Source organism: Lepidochelys kempii, chromosome 2 (genome assembly GCF_965140285.1).
Source record: "Lepidochelys kempii isolate rLepKem1 chromosome 2, rLepKem1.hap1, whole genome shotgun sequence".
Classification (NCBI taxonomy): domain Eukaryota; kingdom Metazoa; phylum Chordata; order Testudines; family Cheloniidae; genus Lepidochelys; species Lepidochelys kempii.
Window position 1 is genome coordinate 59,332,124 of NC_136381.1, and position 24,426 is coordinate 59,356,549.

The 24,426-nt window shown below is 39.0% G+C and overlaps 1 protein-coding gene across 15 annotated transcripts in view; it reads left to right on the forward strand.

The window, feature by feature from the left end:
* The window catches only part of NCOA2 (nuclear receptor coactivator 2), a 259,553-nt gene that overhangs the window by 205,136 nt on the left and 29,991 nt on the right, over nucleotides 1-24,426 (forward strand). For all 15 annotated transcript variants that reach the window (XM_073330891.2, XM_073330882.1, XM_073330888.1 and 12 more), the window contains 7 exons: nucleotides 951-1,136; nucleotides 2,119-2,220; nucleotides 2,309-2,449; nucleotides 5,844-5,991; nucleotides 8,198-9,467; nucleotides 19,522-19,732; nucleotides 23,968-24,174. In XM_073330891.2, coding sequence (XP_073186992.1) covers nucleotides 951-1,136; nucleotides 2,119-2,220; nucleotides 2,309-2,449; nucleotides 5,844-5,991; nucleotides 8,198-9,467; nucleotides 19,522-19,732; nucleotides 23,968-24,174 — 2,265 coding nt within the window. The remainder of the gene's footprint in view (nucleotides 1-950; nucleotides 1,137-2,118; nucleotides 2,221-2,308; nucleotides 2,450-5,843; nucleotides 5,992-8,197; nucleotides 9,468-19,521; nucleotides 19,733-23,967; nucleotides 24,175-24,426) is intronic.

Here is a 24,426-nt window from a genome sequence, read left to right on the forward strand (position 1 = left end):
AGTGAGATCCTCATAACTTCTTTTAAAAAATAAATATTAAAGAATAGAAAATTATGAAGCATTTTTGAATGGCTAAGAAATGTAAGTCACTGAATTGTTCTTATCAGCCTCTCCTGTACATTTTCCATTTATTTATTACTTTTTACAAATAGCTGAGCAGGACTGTGCATGGTATTCTAAATATGGCCTCCTTAGTACCTTATGCACTGTTAGAATAATTTGCTCTGACTTTTGTTCAGTACCTATATTTATGCATCCAAGGATTTTGTTTCCTTTTTTACTTCTCTTAAGCACTCTGGAAAAGGTTTTAGTTTTATCCACTATTGGACCCAGGTCATCCTCCTACGGTGTTCTACATCGTAGCTGAGGGTACTTATTTTAATTTGTCTCTAGCCTCCTTGCCTCACGTTTATGTACACTGCATGTTAACTCTTTATCTGCCAATGTTCCTACTCTGTGCAATACAATTTGAATGATCTTGCCCTTCTCTTTTGTATTAACCAACGCACTCCCAGATTTGTATTGGCAAACACATTACTTTACTGCACACACTTTCTTCCAGGCTGTTGGAAGATAGAGTTAACATAATCTGTCCAGTACTGATGGCAGTGTTAGACAGTTGATCAGGGTGCTCCATCTCTTTTTTGGGTGCAGGTATTTAGAACTTTGTACTGCCTTTCTGTTTGTTCTCTTTTTAAGCTGCTTAACTAAGGAAAGACAAGGTGGCTGAACAAACTAGGGACTGTGATCCATTTAAGTGACGAGGATGAAATTACTTTGCACCAGCTGGATAGGACTCTAATATCAAAATTGTATTGTTTATTAAATGAGTGTTTCCCCCAGTTTATAAAGCACCATAATTAATTCTCTTTTTACATGTGAACTTTGGATGCTGGTAGGAATGACTACTTCTGAGACTAATCTTATTATATGAACTTTGCTTTGCTTAGTGAATGGGGGACCTTGGTCTGGTGAAGCCCCTAGGCGCAACAGCCATACATTTAATTGTCGGATGCTGGTAAAACCTTTAACTGATGCTGAAGAAGGCCCTGATAACCAGGAAGCACATCAGAAGTATGAAACTATGCAGTGCTTTGCTGTTTCTCAACCAAAGTCCATCAAGGAAGATGGTGAAGGTAAATGGTGCATACTTTTATTTTGCTTATTTTAATGGTGTCTTGACCTTCTCCTTCCAGGCTTACCCCAAAAATTATAGATCAGTAACTACGGTGAAATCAAGATAAAGTGGTTTCTCCAAAGCAGGGAACAGAAGATATACAAGCTTTCCCTTTTCCTTTAAACTGTGTAACTTTCCTCTTAATTTGCATTACATAGGCTGGCCTGCACACAATTTGTTCAGACATACCAATATAAATTTGGAGTAACCTCACGTATTTCATGCACTGGACTTACATCAGTGTAATTGTAAGAGGAATTTGGCCCATTGACAGCAAAATTTTGTTAGGCAATTTTTGAGTTATCAGAATGTGAAGACTGTTGTGGTTCAGCATTTCCTTCATTATTTACTCCATCAGTAAAAAAATTTTCAGATGCATATTGAGTACTCAGAGTGGCTAATTGTGAAATTTTCTCCTCAAGAAGCACAAGTACTCTAGACATGTTTGAAGGAATGTGGTTTGGAAATTGCAAAGTTATATAAATGTTCAAGAATTGTGTTCTCTATACGTGCAATATGTTGTTTTCTGTTAAATATTTTCTAACCTGTGCAGCTACAGCTAAAAACATACACATGCAAATAAATGTAACAGTTTATTGCATGTGCTATCAGTTATGAACATAGGCTCTTCTCAAGACTAAGAAAATGTAAGAGAGGAATCTACCTGAATGTAATGTTATGGCTGATATAGGGTAATATCCACAAAGGAATCCTCACAGAGATTTTCTTGCAGAAAACCCTCCCAGTCTGTGACTTTCAGTGTAGGCGAGGACAACATAGACCATAGCAATGCTATCCATCTCTTGCTTTCATGAGTACTAAACGTATTAGGTTTAACCCAAAAATGTAACGAAAGACTTATTTCTTTTAAAAAAAAAAATCTTTCCCTGCATTGGTTTCCCTGCTTAAGAAAATACTGACGTAATATTGTTTCATTTAAGATTTGCAGTCTTGCTTGATTTGTGTGGCAAGAAGAATTCCAATGAAGGAAAGGCCAGTTCCTCCCTCATCAGAGAGTTTTTCTACTCGCCAGGATCTGCAAGGTATTGTGAAAACAGAGTTTTGGGAAGTTGGGGATTTTTGGTTTGTGTTTTTTAAGAGAATCACTAACAACTGTTTTATTTAACCCAGGCAAGATAACTTCACTAGACACTAGCACCATGCGAGCAGCCATGAAACCTGGCTGGGAGGATTTGGTGAGAAGATGCATTCAAAGATTCCATGCACAGCATGAGGGAGAGATATCTTTTGCCAAGAGGCATCATCAGGAAGGTTAGGTTTATATTTCAGTGTTTTCTGTATTTAAACTGTGTGTTTGTTGCTTTGGGGATTGGTCATGCTCTCTTTACATTACATCCACGTGGGACGATTAAGGGATGTTGAGAGCCTCCCTCTAAACCAATATCTCCAATGAACAGTAAAGAAAACTTATCTCTGGGGAGATCTTGCACCACTTTTCTGTCTCAACCTTACCATTCTTGTTAGTACTCTGACACATTAAAGGGGTGCTTTGTGATATGCTTGTAACTCATCAGCCATCTGTGCTTAAATGTTCAAATCATTGCAGCTGTCTTAGAGAGGGTTACCGAAAACTTTCATTACACAATATTTCACCATACTATCAACGTACACGTTACAGTGTACTGAGATCATTCAAGGCTCTAATTCTGCTTCTCTACAAAAAATGGATATTCACTGTCAAAATTCACTACAAGAAAACTTCGCTGTGATCTGTTGAAGCTGCAGCACTGATGGCTAGTGTAAGCTGTAGCATGTTGTACTACATTGAAGGCAGACCACCAGCTGGTAGGTATTCTAGAACACTGCCCTAGCAGTCAAGAACATAGATAATAAGGGAGGTAGGGTGCAGGATAGTGGAAGGTAATGGAAGGTCTCCCATGGTGTGTGTTAGGGTGAGGTGATTTAATTTTTTTATTCAGACATCATCTATACTTGCTCTAACCGTGAGCTAAATACTGATTACTTATGCTGACTAGCTGATTGTGGAGCAAAGTATTCCCACATGTAAGGTCATCAGAATCTGGCTTCAAATTTGTTGAACAAGATTTAAACATAGCCTATACTTATATAACAGTCTGCATGGCCACATAGACAACAGGCATGTTGTTTCACAAAGCTGTGACCTGATGAAATCTATAGAGTCACAGCTTTGCCGAAGTTTGGGGACGGAACAAAAGAGGGCATATCTGGAGAACGCTCAGACCAGATACAACTTTGGGTCATTGTCAGAAAACAGGAACTGTGGATATAGAATCAAAAATGAAAGTCTTTCAAACTGATTCTCAGTGACAAATGCAAAGTGTGGCTGGTTTGGTTGAAATGCGCTCTCTTTTTATTGGCTGAAGCGAGAAACAAGGCATTTCCGGAAGAAGACTACGGAAACATTCTTGTTTGCTTAAAGCATTAGTTCAAAAAATGATTTAAGTAGCGATTTCACATCTATCCTGCTGGCATGAAGTGTTGGAATTTCCTGATGTGGTGTGTGCCTGTGCTGCTAAGGCTGAGAGCACTGAACTTTGTGGTGTCCAAAGGTTAAATTTAAACAATGACATACCTTGCAGTGAAATTCTGCTTTGCATTGTTTCATAGTTGTTGGTTTTTGTTTTTCTTTACATTTTTACTCTGCCAAAGCTCTTCTGGTTGTCTAACTTGTGTTTCCTGTTTTCTCACTGCCAAAATAATCCTTTCAAACCTTGCAGCACACTATGTAAGAACAGTGTGGGGGCAGGGAAGGAAACCAATCATACCAGTATTACAAGTGTGAAGAAACTCTTCTAGCACGGTATAAGGGAGTAATAAAGCCACACTTGGAAAACTGTGCTTGGTGCTAATCATTTTTTTATGACAGGGAAAATTAAAAAGCACGCAAAAAGAAAACAGCAATTCAGGGATTGGAAGATACTATTAATAATAATAAAAATGCACAGAAAACGTGTTTGTGTGAGAGAGAGAGAGAGAGAGAGAGAGAGAGAGAGAGAGAGGGGAAATTAAAGAGACGCTGTCAGGATTTAGTTCCAAAATCTAGTCTAGTTGCTGTTTAGCTAATATGTTTGATGGTACCTGATACAGAAACTTTTTTTTTTTTTTAATTCCTGGGGAAATAATCAGTTAGGGGAAGGCATTTAAACATTCCCGATAACATTTGCTACTGAAGCATAACAGCTTTGAGATTGTGCATGAAAATCAGAAATTGAGAGTGGTTGATCTAGTTACACTATATGAGGGCAAAAATGTAAGTGAACTGCATCAATGCTGAGATTTTGCTTTTTTAAAAAATATTTCAATTTTAATTAGAGATGGGTCACAAGTAGAGACTGGGAGCCACAAAGCTGAATTTGGTGACATTCGGATCTAGATCCAAACGTAAGAGCCCTGGCATACCTCTATGTAATAGATCAAACCAAAATCCTGAATCCAAACAACCCCAACATTGGGAAAGTGTGTCTTAGACGCCTCTCTAATTTTAATAAGCATTTTAATAACTTGTATAAGAAGTTTCATCATGTGTTTTGGGGTTTTTTTAATATTTGCTTTTTTATCATAGAATCATAGAATATCAGGGTTGGAAGGGACCTCAGGAGGTCATCTAGTCCAACCCCCTGCTCAAAGCAGGACCAATCCCTAACTAAATCATCCCAGCCAGGGTTTTGTCAAGCCTGACCTTAAAAACTTCTAAGGAAGGAGATTCCACCACCTCCCTAGGTAACGCATTCCAGTGTTTCACCACCCTCCTAGTGAAAAAGTTTTTCCTAATATCCAACCTAAACCTCCCCCACTGCAACTTGAGACCATTACTCCTTGTTCTGTCATCTGCTACCACTGAGAACAGTCTAGATCCATCCTCTTTGGAACCCCCTTTCAGGTAGTTGAAAGCACCTATCAAATCCCCCCTCATTCTTCTCTTCCGCAGACTAAACAATCCGAGTTCCCTCAGCCTCTCCTCATAAGTCATGTGTTCCAGTCCCCTAATAATTTTTGTTGCCCTCCGCTGGACTCTTTCCAATTTTTCCACATTCAGATAAGTGTCCCTTTTAGAGATGCTTTTGCATTTTTTTAAGGGAACAGAGAGGATAGCTGTTACAGACTATTGGAACAAGGAACAAAAAAAAAGGTGGACTTATGATAACTAAAGGGCTAGACAGCAATGACATTTACATAAGATGTCTTCATGGGGAATAGGTGATATGCATGGGGGGAAAATTCTAAGAGCAGCAAAAGGAATTAGATAAATATTTAAAGAAAAGATATTGCATATCTGCTAACTCAAAGGAGGAATTGGCTTCTGGGCCTCTCCTCCACTGAAATGCATTGTGTTCCCAAGTTCTAATTTTATTGCTTTTGTGGATTCTCTCTCTCAGGTATATTGCAGATTTGTTATTTCAACTGCCCTCTTGATGTGATCGCTCTACAGCACATGCTCGTTCCTTTATTGTATATACTTTACATCATGCACCTCAGTGTTTAAAATCTTCAAAACATCGTGTTTTCTTTAACAGCCCTTACTTCTTGTGTAAAGTGAATCACACAACTCCTGTTGCGCCATCAGAAGGCACCCAAGCAGCCATTACTGATGGATTTAGGTTTTATGTGTGTAATCTACTTATATTATGGTTCCTCATTAATTATGGTGTTTGCTTATTTACAGTGCTGAGGCAGGGACTAGCATTCAGTTCTGTCTATCGATTTTCCTTGTCTGATGGCACTATAGTTGCTGCCCAAACGAAGAGCAAGCTCATCCGTTCTCAGACTACTAGTGAACCTCAGCTTGTAATATCCTTGCATATGCTTCACAGGTAATATTTGTTATTTTTAATAAGCCTTTTTCCTTACTTCCCCACCCTGGGCATAGACATAGTGAGGGTACAGAATTGTATTGTATTGTACAGATTGTTTAGACTGATTGACATTTCAGCTGGTCTACCACTGGTACCATTAAAGCAAAATAAAAGTTGTTTAGATCAGCTCTTACAGCAGTAACAGACTGTCCTCAATAGCTAGGCAAATAGCATGCTGGATTTTCGCCTCTAGGACTCTTGTTAAATATCACAAAATCTATCTTGAGCTCATGCTTTTAATTTTAGTATTTTAGTTCCCTGTGCATTTTGCGTGATAGAAACCAGAAATTTGGCTTGCCTTGCTTTGCCATGACACGACTACCTGTTAAAAACATCAGAGGTAAATTCCTATAGTTCTGGGTGTGTCATGGTCCTGGGCATAGCTGTGTGTGAAAGACTGCCATGTGACTATTAGAGCATGCTTTGGGTGCACAAAATATGTCACTTTGCAAGACTGGCAATCAAATCACCTGATCATGTTAGTGCTTCGAGTAATGATTTCACAACCGTATGCTCTGATGCAAAATACATTAATATATGGCACCCTAATTCGAGAGCATTGCCTCCAAAAAGTGAGAGACAAGTCAACAGTATTGAATTCAAGAGTAAATAATCACTGACCCTATCACTTCAAAAATAAATTATGAATTAGGTCATTAAAGGTACTTGTATATTGTGTCATATTCCATGTACAACCTTTACTCAGGGTTTTTCATTACTATGCTGTTTCACTGCATATCTACGTTTCTACGTGTTTAGGGAGAAGAATACACCTATAAATCTAATTCAAACTGAAACAATTTTACGGCAATTATGGATTTTGGAATTGCACTCACCTCACTGAAAGCTGCTATTTAACAACTTGAAACGTGTTTTGTTTGGATTAGTATTTCATGAGTGTCTGCCAAAGTTGTAAATTAAGGAAGAATTGTCAGGTCAAAAATTATACATTTTGGTAGAGCAAGATGGATTTTAAATATACTTTCAACTTTTACTATTTATGTTGTTTACTTCCACTTAGCTAATAAAAATAGCTAAGGGTTGGTTTGTAGTCAGCTTCTCTTCCTGGTTCTCATGCGCCAGCACTGCAAGGTTTGAATGTTTGGCTGAAGTTCTTCACTGAGCAAATGCTGCAAAGGAATGTTTAAATCCAAACAAAAATGCTTATATGTTAAACTAAAAAGTTCATGAACACACTTCCATTAATATTTGTTCTTGAAAACCCAGGTGGTTTTTGTTGTTGTTGTTGTTGTTGTTTTTTGCTGGTGTTTTTTCCCCCTCCGAATCTAGATTTTTGATCTAAACTACCTGACAGTGTCCCTTTAAAGCTCTGAGAACTTGAAAAAATGTCTGATTTAACAAGCTTAATTTTTACAACAGAAGCACAAAAACCTTGCATTCTCACAGAATATAATTAAAGTCTACATTTTACTTAGATGTTCTTTAAAGAGCTTTTTCCAAGTTTCCTTCCTCTCTGTCTGCTGCTTTTTTCTACCCTCTTCCGTGATATGAGTTTCACCTTGCACATGAAAGATCTGTCCAGAACCAGAATGGTGGCACACTCTTCTCATTCTGAACTTTTTCCGGTAGTTTTCTTGGCTCCCATGCTTGGAGCAGCTTAGACATTTCTGGCAGCTCAGTGATGTGACTTTTTAAACTTGCTTTTCATTGGGAGCCTAGCGGGCAAACACCACAGAAGCTCCAAGCCTATAGCAGGGCTTCTTCACAGAAGTTCAAAATTCTGGTGAACATCTGGCCACAGCTATCCTATAAAGCTGTATTTATAGGACATTTTTTTAAGGAGGTAAAATTAAGAAGTTGAAACCTCCCTCAGTTATGGAAGGTAACTCATTCTGTATGGAGGGAAGAGATTGTAATTGTAACCTATCTACTGTTTGTAATTTAAGAGAAGTGTAATTTTTTTTCTTTTAAACCACACATGTATTAATAAGCTACTGAAAAACGTACTGTAGGCGTTCATTGAAAACTGTGCATGTGTAGCCATGCTGGTAATTGCAGATGGCTTTTGTCAGAAGCAATATCTTGATTTTTAATTGCAGGTCTGCTCTCATATTTTTAAAAGAGACTTTAAATTGTAATCGCAACTTGTAAGATCTCTTTTGTTTTAGCTAATAGACTGTTGTTTTTTCCCTTTATGGTACAGAGAGCAAAATGTCTGTGGAATGAATCAGGATTTGACTGGACAAGCAATGGGGAAGACATTGAACCCAATTAGCTCCAGCAGCCCTGCCCATCAGGCCATGTGCAGTGGGAACCCAGGTCAGGATATGACCATCAGTAGCAATATAAATTTTGCCATAAATGGCCCAAAGGAACAAATGGGCATGCCAGCAGGCAGGTTTAGTGGTTCAGGGGGAATGAACCATGTGTCAAGCATACAAGCATCCACTCCTCAGGGTAGTAACTATGCACTAAAAATGAATAGTCCCTCACAAAGCAGCCCTGGTATGAACCCAGGGCAGCCAAACTCTATGCTTTCCCCAAGGCATCGTGTGAGTCCTGGAGTAGCAGGAAGTCCTCGAATTCCACCCAGTCAGTTTTCTCCTGCAGGAAGCTTGCATTCACCTGTGGGAGTTTGCAGCAGCACAGGAAATAGCCATAGTTACACCAACAGTTCCCTAAATGCACTTCAAGCCCTCAGTGAGGGTCATGGAGTTTCTCTAGGGTCATCGTTGGCTTCACCTGACCTAAAAATGGGTAATTTACAAAATTCCCCTGTTACTATGAATCCTCCCCAGCTGAGCAAAATGGGAAGCGTGGACTCTAAAGACTGTTTTGGACTTTATGGGGAGCAATCAGAAGGTACAACTGGACAAACAGAGAGCAGCTGCCATTCAGGAGAACAGAAAGACAGTAATGATAACAATGTGCCCCAGGTTATCAGTGGTGAGCGGCCTGATGGACAGAACAGACTGCATGATGGCAAAAGCCAGACAAAGCTCTTACAGCTGCTGACCACCAAATCTGATCAGATGGAGCCTTCACCCTTGTCAAATTCTATGGGAGATGCTAACAAGGACTCCACTGGAGGCTTATCTGGTTCTGGTTCAGCACATGGAACCTCGCTCAAGGAGAAGCATAAAATTTTGCACAGACTCTTGCAGGACAGCAGTTCTCCTGTAGACTTGGCCAAGCTTACAGCAGAGGCCACAGGCAAAGAGCTGAACCAGGAGTCCAATAGCACAGCTCCTGGTTCAGAGGTGACTGTTAAACAGGAACCAGTGAGTCCCAAGAAGAAAGAAAATGCACTACTTCGTTACTTGCTAGATAAAGATGATACTAAAGATATTGGTTTACCGGACGTAACCCCAAAACTGGAGCGGTTGGACAGTAAAACAGACCCTTCCAGTAGCACAAAGTTAATAGCTATGAAGACAGAAAAGGAGGAGATAAACTTTGAGCCTAATGAACAGGTAAGAAGTGTCTCGGATAAATTTGATAATTCATTCTTACAAGGGTGATGTTTCTGTGTAAATCAGATGTTCTAATCTAGCATTTCTTTCCTCTCCACCCTTTCCATAGCTCCATTGAGAGTGTGACTCTTGACAGTGTTGGTAGATTAGTAGGTAAAGCATTTTTTCCTCAAGTTCCAGTCTTGGCTCCAAATGGTGGTATTTACCAAAATGGGTTAGTAGGTTGTGATCATCATTCTTCTAGGGAGAACAGACCGGTGGTGTGAATGCGGCTGGAGAACAGGAGTGACCATTCAGAAGTCAACATTTGCAAACACTGACCACATACTGATAGCTAAGGTGGTCTAATACCTAAAGCGCTCTGCAGAAATAATGACACTGCGCTAAAAAGGTATCTCATCTATACTTAGAATAGGGGGAAGCCGTGGTACCTTGGGTTAATTCTTAGCACATGCTTATTTATACTTCTCACATCTGGAATGAATGCTTTCCCAAAGATGTGTTTGCAGGACTGATTCAGACTTTGCCTTGCTGTTGCTTATACTTAATGGGACCTGTAGATGAGACACAAAACAAAAGGACTTTCCTTGTTCAACCCCATTAGTTTTTAAACTCATAAAGCTCTAAAATTCAACCACCAAGTTCCTTTCTTAGTTTCTCAGGGCACTGAGAAGTGTCTTCCTGGGTATGCACAGCACGAGCACAGAAATGGGCCGGATTCTGCTCATGGTTTCTGAGTGCTACTCAGTCCGAATAAAAATGCCTGGGAGTAAATTAGATGGGTCTGTACAAAACAGAAGGATACACTTGATTGGCTTCTGTTCGTGGTTCACTTCCCAGAAATATCCTGTATGGTAGCAGCAGTGGCGGTCAGAATCATTCTGTTTTCGCTGTTCCGTGGAAATAATGACACTGCACAAAAAAGTAAACCCCTTTAATATGTTTTATTTATTTATTTTTTAAATGGGTTATTGCCATAACAGCTCTGTCACAGGGCATTTCCTGGGGAATTAATGACTAGCTGGGGTTAATGATCCATAGCGTCAACCTGTGCCATCAACTCTCCCAGCTGGTCATTAATCCCTTGGCAATGCTTTGTGCCTCAATCCTTACTCTGTAAATCATGATCAGTTAAGAAATTATGTAGACCTTCATGACTCTCAAGCCCATGTCTTTTTCCTTTTTTTATTGTGCATTTTTAATTTGATTCTTAGGTGTGGGTTTGCTTGATGGTTTGCTTGTTTTTGTGGGGAATTCTATTCTACCATTTCCCCTCCCCGCCTTCCCCTCCGCCCCGATTTTGGGGGATAGACCACATGTCCTAAGCCCTAAACCACTGCACACCATCTGCTGTGTCAGCAGATTCTAACCAATAGGCAGTTCTAGAGAGAAGGTAATAATCATGGAACACAGCAGCCAAACATGCTATTACAGCAGGGCACCATCCCACTGTTCGGAGCACATACAACTAAGCATTTTCTAAGCCGCCTTTATTTCTTTTGGTTGGATAACTCTTGACAGCTGCTACCATCCCTGAGGGGCAACTATAATTTTTCAATCCTTTGTACCCTTCAGGAGGGAAACTGAGCCAAATTATACTAATTTCCTTAGTGATTAATCCTCGGGCCTGGATGTTAATACAGTTCTCTATACAGCTAATATTCTGTAATGCCTTAAATATAGCTAGAGTGGGAGCAATTGGATTCTAAATGAGAACTTAATACTTCATTGGGTTAGAAAAATCATGGATGTACAGAATGTTAAAACCAAACTGACAACAATAAACCATTTCAAATGTACTGAATCAAATTCTGTTCTTAGTTATCTCAGTGGAAATCTGGTGTTATTCACCGAGGTCACTGGAATTATGTCAGATTTACACTGGGATGTAAGGAAGAACTCAGTTTGGCCTTCCAAGTTTCAACTAGCATGAGAATATACAACCTGGTAGTCTCTAGAAGAATTATTTCAGTGTTTATGCCTGGTGCTCTTAAAAGAGGCAGTCGGTTACTTTCATGGTTCCCAGTTGCTGTCCTTTCCACTAATTAAAATTTCAGTTTCATATTCAATGGTGAATGCATATATTTTGTGGAGAGGGAATTGCGTAGAGACTTGTGCTATGTATCCGTCCACTAAATTTAAATATGTAAGTATACTAACTTTTAGTGAAGAAGTTTGTTTCAGTATTGCCAATCCCAAGCGTTCAAAAATATGCCAAGGCCCAAAAACTCATGAGACTTTTAAAAATAATACATTTTGGATTTTTTTTTAATTTTTTTTTTTTTGCCTTTTGGTTTTTCAGTCCACAGTATTCATGTTTTCAAGCTCTTCTCCACAGCCGTAGGAGCTAGACACTTCTTTTTTTAAAAAAATAATAGTGAAAGCGGAGATTCTCAGTCACATGACTACCAGAGCTGAGGCTGTAAGAAAAACACCAAATGTTGCAAGACTCACGAAAAAATCATGAGCTAGCAATACTGAAGTTTAGCTGAGTGGCAAATAAGGAGATGTCAAAAATATCCTAAATGGCAGTAGCTGTTTTGTAAGAATGCTGAATCTCCGAAGATAATTCTTTTTAAAAGATCATTTCAAAACCTTATTTAAGACTCTGTGAAACCTTGACTAGAATAACCAAGAGAAATCCAGCATTGAGCAGGAAAGGAAGTGGTGATGAGTTTAGAATAATGTAAGCATTTATCTAACTGCAAGCCAGTACCCTATATAAATAACCACTTTACCCAATTTATAAAATCACTGAAAATATTTTAGCATCAAAAACTTTTCAGCTTTGGAAAACAGTGTCTCACAGGAAACACTCACTACCTAAATTTAGATCAAAGCTGGAACTATTTAATACAAGACTAGGACACAGACTCTTGTTCTAAATTCTTCCATCCTCCTGTGTTGTTTCCTCCCCCTCTTCTTCCTCCTTTATATGAAAACTAGCTTTGTGCTTGTGTTACCTACTGTGCAGGTTTATTTGACTTTCCCCCCAAAGGGATGGTGTATTTTTAAATTATTCATTTCAGTGTGCTGTGTCACAGGAAGTTTTAAAGCAACCCCATAATGGAGTGGTTTCTGGGTAAGGGGGAGTCTTTATGTTCTGAAGCAAAAAGAGCCGTTACTTTTCTCCTTTTATTTTTGGTGTAACACTTTCTGAACAGGAAATGCTTTGAAGTGTACCACCGTACTAAAAATAGCATTCTTCTAGGTAGTGTGTTTAAACATATACTTCTACTGAGCCCAGCAACTGACAAGAAACCTTTCTCAAATAGTGGAGAATATTTCAAGTGTCTTTTTTACCATTTTTCCCCCTCAGTGTGATGATGATTATCTTAGCCATACGCTATTAAGTGGCCTGCAATTCCAGTTTAAGCAATTATGGGAGGTGAGTGAGAAAAGAAGACTTGTTTTCTAAAACAAAAGGTTTTCATAAGGCATCATTTATTGTTACTGAGTAGCATTAGGTGTTCAGACAGTTCTGTTGTTTCTGTTACTAGATAAAACACAGACTGCTCCAAATCTGGAGCAATGTAGACAGAAAATATCCTGGCAGTTCTAGGAACTGTAGAGTATATCCATAAAGCTGATCTAAGGTTTAAAACTATACAAATGTCAAAATATGAACAGTTTTCCATGAAAATGAAAACAGAATGTAACTAGAAATGTTGTACTTTAGATATATGAGCAATATTTCAATAATCCATGATAAAAAAAAGAAACCATTTGATTAGATATATTATTAGGATTGAAATAATTTATTAAAGATTTTGGTTATATCATAAATATTACTACATTTTTCAACATCTAGGTGTTTTTCATATTTACCTTTTTGAGTCCCTCAAATAATCTGAGGACAATGTTTAAAATGCTACAAAGGAGTTAAGATAGTTGCTAATTACATCTATATGTGTGTGACTAAAACTGCTCATTACAAATCTTTGATGAGCCCCTAAAAAACAAGGTTATCAGATAATTCCTATTTGCTATTGTAATTAAATATGCAAATATGCACAGATCTTCAAATATTGTTTTAAGACTTAGTGTCCTTCAGTAACAGTTGACTTTTTCAATATGCACAAGGTACTTTGCATTTATAAAATACCTTTCATGATACACCCTCAAAGTGCTTTGAAAAGAAAAAATGAGGCACGCAGGAGTGAAGTGGCTTATCCAATGTCCCAAAGTAAACCGCTGGCATACATTGTAGGAAATAGAACCCAGCTCACCTGATTTGTAGTCCCCTCTTTTAACCAGTGGGCCACATTGTCTCTCCCTCACTGCACATACTAATCAGCCAAAATAACTTGTCTCTCTTTTTAGATAGATATTGTACTTGTGTAGTCTCCATCACTCGTATCAGGAAACTTCATAAACATTGACAAATTGATCATCACAAGGCACAGGAAATGAGCCCAAAGCTTACGAGTCCCAGTCCTCTTCCTTAACCAAAACCATCTTTTCACCTCTTGGCTGCAACTATTGAAAAACTTTTTGCTTCAGTTTCAAACTTTTAAATCTTTAAAGGGGAGCCTCTCCTCTCTGAAACCTATTACTTACAGCTTTGAAAACCTATTTCCAGCCTTACTTACGGTCATCCTTCTGGTAGGATGTGAATTATAAGAGATTAGGTTAAAAAGATTAACATGCCACCATGAGAAAGACAGAAGACAACAAACCTGACATAGGATTTAAGGGTTAGGGACAGGTGGTGCCAAGGCTACACTGTTGTGATCCTGTCACAATGCGGAGACCCAGGCACAGCATCCGTATGGAAGAATGTGTTACTGTTTTTCCTGTGAGCTGAGAAAACCCTCAATGAAACATGAATATCTTCAATGGCAGCGTGCATGCTTCCCTTCCCGCTTGGCCCTGCAGTTGTCATTATAGGCCTATGACCTAGTCTGTTCCTATAGAAAGGATTGTGTTGCCACAAATTTTACATTGTTATGTCATGGCAGTCCCAAAGGATCAAAAGATGGAGGAGATAGAATGTGAGGGACCCAAATATTTAATTTATCAAGCAGTGACTTTTGCGAGTAGGAAATGAGGTTAAAGATAAAAGAAAAAGATACAGTAAATACTGTACATGTAAAGCTTTTAGTCTTAACCCTTAGAATTCTGACAAGTCCAGAGGTGTTTTACATCTTCTGGAGCTTGTCTACATGGGACAGACAGGAAACTTAAGACAAATTAATTCATGAACATTAACTTCATAGCATTAGTTAAAGTGCATTAAACCTCTGCGTGGATGCTGTCATTCAGAAGTAAAGTGGCCATAGTTTTCTGTAGTTTGAGGAGGTTTAAGATCATCTGAACGAGAGCATCAGATGAGGTATTTCCGGTAGAGATAAGGAAATGTCGTCATACAAGGCACTGGTGAGACCTCATCTGGAATACTGAGTGCAATTCTGGTTTCCCATATTTAAGAAAGATTAATTCAAACTGGAACAGGTGCAGAGAAGGGCTACTAGAATGATCCGAGGAATGGAAAACCTACCTTATGAGAGGAGACTCAGAGAGCTTGGCTTGTTTAGCCTAATCAAAAGATGCCTGAGGGAAGATATGATTGCTGTCTATAAATATATCAGAGGGCTAAGCATCAGGGAGGGAGAGGAGTTAGCACCAGTGTGGACACTAGAATAAATGGATATAAACTGGCCATCAGCAGGTGTTGGCTTGAAATTAGTTGAAGATTTCTAACTATCAGAGAAGTGAAGTTCTGGAATAGCCTTCCAAGGGGAGCAGTGGGGACAAAAAACTTAACTGACTTCAAGACTGAGCTTGATAAGTTTATGGAGGGGTTGATCTGATGAGACTGCATACAATGGTATGCTAGCAGCAAATATCTCCAGTGGCCAGTGATGGGACATTAGGTGGGGAGGGCTCTGAGTTACTATAGAGAATTCTTTCCCAGGTTTCTGGCTGGGGGGTCTTGCCCACATGCTCAGGGTCTAACTGATCACCATATTTGAGGTCAGAAAGGAATTTTCCCCGGGTCAGATTGGCAGAGACCCTGTGTTGTTGTTGTTGTTGTTGTTGTTTTTTACCTTCCTCTGCTGCATGGGGCATGGGTCACTTGCAGTTGTAAATTGTGGATTCTCTGTAACTTGAATCTTTAAATCATGATTTGAGGACTTCAGTAGCTCAGGCAGAGGTTAGAGGTCTATTACAGGAGGGGGTAGATGAGGTTCTGTGGCCTGCAATGTGCAGGAGGTCAGTCAGATGATCATGATGGTCCCTTCTGGCCTTAAAGTCTATGAGTCTGAGGTTAAAATGTGCTCTAACTTATGCCTATAACGTCACAGCTTTAGTTAATTCATCTTAACTTTCCTGAGTGTCCCCATATGGACAAGCCCCGGGGACTCACCAGGTTCCTGGCTTGCAGGGAAAGATGCTGGGGAATGCTGTGTAGGAAAGGAAGGGACTTGAGTTAGGACTCCTGGGCAGGGTCAATCCCACCCCTAGTCCAGTTTACCTTCCTACTCTGCTCTGCTTACCTGCTGCTAGACCCTTGCTTCCCTGTGACCTGGTGGGGATTTCCTGGTAGAGCTCAGAAGCATCTCTGTTCTAAAGTATAAGGCAGCAAAAGAAGTCTGGCTGTTGAGGATCAGGCAGACTCCTGCATGGGCTGGCGGCAGGATCGAAGCGTTGTATTCCAGTGTTTAGAGAGTGTAGAAATGCAGAAGGGAAGTGGTGCTGCTGGCAGAAAGAAGGGTGAGAGAGAGAACAGAGAGAGCCAAGTTTGCTTAGCTCCCCAGCCTTCATTTTATGAGTGTATGCATCCTTAGGTGTAAGTTTGTTACAGTAATAAATGGGAACACCCCTAAATCATCCCCCGCCACGTATTCTACCTCCTTCCCAACCTCACTCCCCAATCATTTGCTTTCTCTGTGTCTTTTAACTTATAACCTGTTTGGGACAGAGACTTTTTATTTTTGTATGTTGTACAGCAATGAGCATGTTGTCTATACTAAACAAAGAATTAATAAATAGCCATCTTTATGGTTTTAAGGAACTGTATGTTTTAAAGTTCCTCCCAGCATGAAAACCCCAATTTTTAAAAAAGGCCCCCACTGACTGCTTTCACATGATGGTGGGGGAAATATGATATTGGCCTCATGAATGATGAGAAGAAATGCAACCTGGCCTTGTTGCCCTCAGCAGACAAGAGGGGAACCACAAAAACTTTGACTATGAAACATTTAGGGCCTGATCTAAATTCCATTAAGATACATGGAAGGACGTAGCGGGGGGTAAATTTGATACCGTAGTGCTTATAGACCAATATATTTTGAAACTGTTTAAATGCTTAAGATAAAATAGCATCTATTTTTACAAAAGAAACGTTAGTATTAGTGGAGTGGATGAAAACAAAGTTAATTTCAGCTTTGGAACACTGTTCATCCACATAGTACTGTCTGGAAAGGTGCTTAGTAAAATACTTGTGACCATTTTTAAGCATGACTCTGTTAGTACTTTGTGAGGTTTAGTGTCATTGCTTTGTTATAAAGATATGTTTTGTGTACACAGTTTGACACACTCGTGATCATCAGAGCTGTATCAGGAACAGCACTTTTGAAATTGTTGTTACATAGGGAGTTTAAGGTATGCCTTGTACCCTACCTAAAGTTCAAATTAGGCCACGAAGGAAATAAATTGAGTACAGAATTAAAATCAGTGGAGAAATCCTATGAAAGTCAGACAATTAGAGATTTGTGCACCAGTTTCTTCACATGTGGTGCCGTTTGAGGGTGGATATCAAAGAGTTTTTGTATGCATGTGTGGGGAGAATTTGGCCCTAACAGTAGTGTCTTGTTTTTCTCTTTGAAACTGGCCTGGTAATTCTGAAACCTGTTCTCAGTTAAAAGTGAAAATAAAGCAGCAACACTGATTACACTACAACAAAAAGGGGTAGTTAGCTAGTTGCATTGTTCTAAGACATCTGTTATCGTTGGCCTTTCCTTACCAGGTTTTTAGTTGCCACTTCCTCAGGGGAAATGAAAATATCTTCTAGGGAAGAGTGACATTTTGTGACTAAATTGGATCCAATGTTTTCATCCCTAGCTTTTGTTATGCCTGTTGTATAACCCAGAATTATCGTAGCCAGAGTATTAAAAGAACAAAAATACAACTTGCACATGCAAAACTTTCCCCCCTAGTTTACACAAATTTTATTTAATGAAGGCCATATATCTTAATTCCCAAAAATAATACTGTATCATCCTTCTGATATTTATGATGCCCATCATTGCTCCCTCCATGACTCTTTCAACCTTCTCCTCCCTGCCCCTAAATTCATATTAAAAAGCAGCCTCTAAAATCAACTTCCTTGCCTGCCCTATTTGTATCTTTTCATCAACTTCTTCCATAACAAGTTCAAGGCTCTTCAGAGCTCTGCCGTCCTTCCTAATACTCCATCTCTTATCACATTGCTCCTCACCCACTCAGCCAGGCCAACAGTGCCAGCCTTGACCACGCTCCTGTCTATGTCTCCCAAATTTAACTCCCCCTTCCTTCACACCACACCTTTTGTGTGGATCCTGCCCCCTAAACTGATCTATAAGCCTATGGGTGGGAACTGGAGGAGAAGAGTTTAGTACTTTTTGGTTCACCTACAAGAAATCTAGCAATAAGTGATGTATAGGCTCATAATTTAGAGGAGGAATAGTAAGGGGGGAAATATTGCATTAAGAATTGTATGTAAAAGGGGTGTGTGTGTGTCTGTTTTTGTATTTCCCACCCTTCATATGGCTGCTGTGACTGCATCTGTATTCTGTTTGTACAATGCCTAAGAAAGGTCCTGATCCTGATAGAAGCCTCATATATATGCTGTGTTACAAAATATATCCAGAGATTTTAAAGTCTTCCATGGTGAAAATACTAGAATAGGAGGTCATAATTTTTAACAATTTTCAAAGTTTCAGTGTGTGAAGAATTTTAACTACATATGTTTAAGGATGGAGGAGAAGGATTTAAGCAATGCTAAAATCTATGAAATGGACACCTCCAAGAAAAATGCACTGTTCAACCTTTGTGTTTGTCTGTTGGATTTTAATTTTCTGAAGGTTTTTTGAGTAAACTGAACTTTGTTGTAGGTGTTTAATCTAATTAGAGGTCTGTTCTCTGCTTGCTTGCAGATAGGTAATTCCCACGGATGTTTTTGAGAGTTGTGTGCATAACTAGAGCAAGATAGACTCCTAAATCTAGTAACTAATTAGCAGCTGTTTAATATACAGCACTTCATTTTATTGCCAATTTATTTTCAATTTAATTTCTACAAAGCTGTAATGTTTAGCTTATGCACAGTATTCAGTTTTTAAGCTTAACATGGAAAATATGAATATTGAGGGTTTGTTAGTCAAATATAAAGTAATTTTTCTATAGTGTGTCTTAGTCATAAAAAGAGTAGCAGTATGATTGTGATGAGTTTATTATTTGTTATATCTACACAAATCAGCATCCTTGCCACCACTGTGAACACTCTGTCTCCCACCCCCCCCAGTTATAACTGCCTTGGTGCTGGGGGAACAGTACACAGTTCACTTGTGCATGAGGCAGCCATAATGTGGCTGCTTGTGCCCCCTGACCCTCAGCTGAGAGAGAAGTTCCCTTGGCAGGGCCATCCCTAGAGGGGTTCAGGGCCTGGGGTGGAAGTCATGAATCCATCAGTTCTGGGACCGAATGCGCCAGTCAATCACACCAGCCCTCAGGACCTCGCAAAACATGGGGTCTGGAGTGGTCACCCCAATTAGCTGTACCCAAGGGACAGCTCTGAATCTTGGCACAGTTAAGTAACCTAAATAGGGATGGTTGGGCTAACTGACTGTATGTGGTAAGCACTGGAGAGAGTGCACCCTACCCCTTTTCTACAGGTATAGTGAGTCCCCTCTTCCCCCCTCGCTTCACCGGGCTCCCTGGAGATGATACTGAATGCCTCTCAGGCACTACATGTATTCACCCTCCTCTCAGTGCTCCACAGGCTCTAAGAGCCATGATTGGATCCTGTCTACTGTTCATATGAAGAACAACCTGTGCTATATTTTCATTGCAGCCGGGCAGTGAGTTGGATAACTTGGAGGAGATTCTGGATGATCTACAGAATAGTCAGTTACCACAGCTTTTCCCAGATACCCGGCCCGGGGCTGCAGCTGGATCAGTCGACAAGCAAGCCATCATCAATGACCTCATGCAGCTTACAGGTGAAAACAGCCCTGGCACGTCTGTTGGAACCCAGAAACCAGCAATGAGGATTTCACAGAGCAGTGAGTTTGTGTTATAACTGGTCATGCAAGTTTATGAAATTGTCAGATGAAAATGTAGGTTTTGCAATGATGCCCCAGGGGCTGGCAGGCTGTGAAGTAGACAGTTGAGCTATTTCAGATCTGCTGTGACCCAACAGCACCATCTGCTGTCCTGATCAATTGGAACCAAAATATTGTACTGTGCTGAAAGTCAGTGCCCTTTTGAAGGGTTAAAGGGACACTCAATTTAAAATAAAATTCACACGTCTGTTTGAAAATATTTTACCTGCTATTGTTATTAATAATAATAATATATTATTGTTTTTTCCAGCCTGTTAACTTTGCACATTTGACAGCATTTTCTGTATAGTTGTTTTTACTGTTTCTCACAATAAAAAGGGTGTGGGGGAGTGCTTTTATTAGAATAAATAGAAAAATGTGCTTCCAAAATTACAAAATTGCCAGCAGGACTTATGGCCAAGTGTAATACCTACACTGAATTTGAACCAATTGTTTTTAATTGACTCAATTTCAAGTTGACAGTGTCCCCTATAAGTGAAATTACATGTTGTAAGTGAAATATTTATCTGTTTGTGAAAAATAAATACTTCAAGTAAGGTCGGAGTGTTATTGAAAACGAAAGTTGAGGTAAACCTGGTTTTTGGTTTGGTTTGATTTTTTTTTTAAATCCAGCTTAAAATATTTACCCTTATAAACTGGGCATGCTCTAAATACTGCCTAAATATAGTTTTTAGACATATTATTAAAATACCCATTTATTTAATAAACTGGAACTATTCTGTGGATTTTTGTAAACTTTCTAAACACATATCTATTCAAGACCGATGGCATCTCCCGTTGGGTAAATTCACATTTTTAACCCTTCTAAACTTTTTTTTAGAAGCTAGATATATACTTAACACTACTGACCATTAAATTTAAATGTGATATATTATGTGACAAAAGCCAAAGAAGTCAATTTTCAAATTTATTTCTTAGTTTACATTATTATGTGTTCTTTATTTTGTTTTTCATGAGCTAAGACTAACGTTTTGTTTGTACTTGTGAATGCTTTGCCTTGGGTCAGTTTGTGACATGGTGTGGATGTGGTTTAAACAGTGTATATGTTAAATATACTCATTTTGGTAAGTGGAGGAAGACTATCCTAGGCAATATATAATTCAAAGAGAAGTCTTTGTGCTTCCTGAGTCTCAGTAGAGTCCTGTGTGAGACCTGGTCTGACAGTTCCCTCCCATGTGGTCCAGACACCTGGTGGCTTTCCTGAGTTAACTGTCTGCCTTGGCTGACATTACTTCCTCTTACCTGACCTCTTTTTAAAGGGAGGTGCAGTGGCTCATTTCCAAAAGGTTCTCCCAGCCAAGATCTAAATTTTCAGAAGTTAAGGTATCTCAGGATGAGGACCCAGAATCAAAGACCACTAATCTTTTGTCCCTTCAAAGTCTGCTTTTGACATCACACTACCTTCAGCTCTTATTTGGGCCAAATCATGTGTTTGACATGACTTGCGCAAACTTTATGCAGTACCAAAGTTGTTTCATTCACAGGAACATTAGATACTATTATTATTTGATTCTACTTAGTAATGTAAATAAAATGGTATTTTAAGCTGTGTTTCTGTGTATTAAATTGCAGAAAGGAACATTGGAAACAGTCACACCTGCACCTTTTAAGTCTGTTGCCAGAGCTCCTAATAGCACAACAGCAAAGCAGTTGTGAGCCAGGAAGTCATACTGGGTTTTGGCAAGTAGTTTTGTAAACCAGGCAGCTCTGTTTTCCTTACCCAGTAATATCACAAAATATGTTTTCTCCCCAGCCTGCTCTTGCATCAGTGTCCCATAGAATCATCTGCCTAGTTTTGCAGTTTAAGTATTATAGGGAAAATTACATGTGCGCTGAAATAGTGAGTGGATTCCCCTTTTTAATGTCCAGCCATAAACACCTACAAAAGTAATACAGAATCAGTGTTAAATCATATTCAATTCCAAAACAGCTTTTATTTTAATAAAAACATTTAGTTATTTTTCAGACTCTGGAAATTGCCTGTAATGTTTTATTGAGGCTTTTTGTTACAATACTTAAGAATATATTGATACTTACTTTTAAAAAATTGACTGTAGCCACTAGAATTTGCCTGATCCAGCAACTTTTTTCAGGAAGAAAATTCCATTAAAACTTTTCCCTGTGGCTGACTAACAATAGGACATATAGTTTGAGTCTGATCGCATTCCCTTAGCCACCTTGTCCTTCTGACCTGCCCCTGTTTCCTTTCTGTGATCATTGGCTACTTATAAAGCTGCATTCATAACAACTCTCTCCACGTTTGCATTATTTGAAGCCTTTGCTGGCTCAGAGTGCAAGTGTCCTAGGGTTGCTACTGAAATCAGGTTTTGGCTCAGTTCTGAGTTGGACTTTGTGGTACCCACCCATTTTAAATCAGTAAGGTCGGTTGGTCTCTCTGGTAACCAGACTTGGTTTGTTTGTTTGTACTGATGTTAAATATGGTGTTTCAAGACCTAATGCTCAGGAGTGAGGTATTGTGTGCAAAGTTTTGACTCACCTTAGGTTTATACAAAAGAGTTTACTGCAAAGAATTTAAAACATCAGAAGAAAATAATTCACACAGGTGCTTCCTGTCATGACACAATAAATAGGAAAGACAAGTTAGACACCTTTTGTAGTAAGATGTTTCTGATTTTTTAAACTAGCTTAATAATACTTCATCTGAATTCTAAGATTTATAAGTGTCTGTACTATAGTCTGGAGTAAATAAGTTCTCTAGCTTTCTTGTATTGTGGTTCCATCAAAATAAAGAAGTTGTTTTGTGTATGACTTCTTGCCATCCAGAGTCAGAAACTGTCCCTGGGGCAGTTGCCGAAAATGTTTATATGGAAAAATAATTTTAGGAAAATATTTAATATATTTTAGCAGTATATGCATGATGCAGGTAACAAGAAAGGAAGAGCCAGTACCACGTGAGCAGCAAGAGAGTCTACAGAGCACAGCTGGGAACCATTTGATTAGATACTAGGAAGTAGTTGCTATCCTTTAAAAAATCTCTCAAAGAATAACTGTCCCTCAGTTGCTTTCTTTTGAAGAAAGAAAAGGAGTACTTGTGGCACCTTAGAGACTAACGAATTTATTTGAGCATGAGCTTTCGTGAGCTTTTAGATAAGCTATTACCAGCAGGACAGTGGGGTGGGAGGAGGTATTGTTTCATATTCTCTGTGTGTATATAAAGTCTGCTGCAGTTTCCACGGTATGCATCCGATGAAGTGAGCTGTAGCTCACGAAAGCTCATGCTCAAATAAATTGGTTAGTCTCTAAGGTGCCACAAGTACTCCTTTTCTTTTTGCGAATACAGACTAACACGGCTGTTACTCTGAAACTTTTCTTTTGAAGAGTTGACATTCACCTTTCTAATAAAACCTATATGCATTTTTCTCTGTTGAGGCTGATTTTTAAAGCAAAAATTCTTTTAAAATCAGTCTCGGCAGAGGAATAGATTCCCAAAAAAGGTGGGGTAATGGGCAAGTATGTTTCTTTAAGAAATAGGATGTGTTGGAATGTCTTGAAATTCAGATGTACTTGTTAAAGTAGATAAAAGTGAACTTAAGGAAAACTATTTTCCTGGTAGTTTTGTTGTCACTGGTGGTATAGTACTAAGACTTCAGCCTGAAATAATTGTTACTGAACCTTGAAAGTACAGGTGTTAACTGATGGCAAAAAATGTAAAGAATCTATGTAAGGAGGGATAGTAACGGTATCAGGAAATGACCCACATACAGTCAGAGGCCTTCTTCAGGGATTTTAGTGCCTTCTTCAGGGATACAGTTTACATGGGGAAAGTTGTGAAGCCTATCCAACTCTGAATTTCATAACAGTTTTGCTTCAGGCTGACACCTGTACTTCTGTTTTCAGCCAAAGCCCGTTTAGGGATATGATTGTTTGGCAGTGAAGCACACATCACCTGGTAGTACACGTATGCTGTAGTTGTACTTCAGGAAATTATTTTAACTTTACACCATTTACTACTTAAAATACAAATCAGTACCTGCATCAGTAATCGCAATTTTTGTAATGCTGTCTGGATGGGGCATATCCAATACAGCTACAGAGTGATATGCGCATGTAACGCTGTATATCTCAACCCATCTGTTTGAAGAGTGTATTTTTATAAGTTAAGTTTCTAGTCATGTAACTTTGTTTTTTTCGCTTTTCCTCTCTCTCTTGTCTAGCTTTTAATAACCCACGGGCAGGGCAGCTGGGCAGGTTATTACCAAACCAGAATTTACCACTCGACATCACATTGCAAAATCCATCAGGTTCAGGACCTTTCCCATCAATAAGAAACAGTAGTCCATATTCAGTGATACCTCAGCCAGGAATGATGGGCAGTCAAGGGATGATAGGAAATCAAGGAACTCTAGGGAACAATAGCACAGGTAAGAATTCAAATACCGTTTCCTGTTTTGGTTAACTTATTTAATTAATTGCATATATTTATGCGTAACATAATCAAGGTAGGGATCATTACAGATGCATCCTGTATGTATCTAAAGCACAACCTGAATGGAAAATATCAAATGACTGCAAAATGGTTCACATAGTGGACAGTTAACGATAAAACAGCAAACCATCGTGGCACATCAGCTTTGCCCTGGACTACTTCAGAATGTTTGTTGATTAAGTGGTGC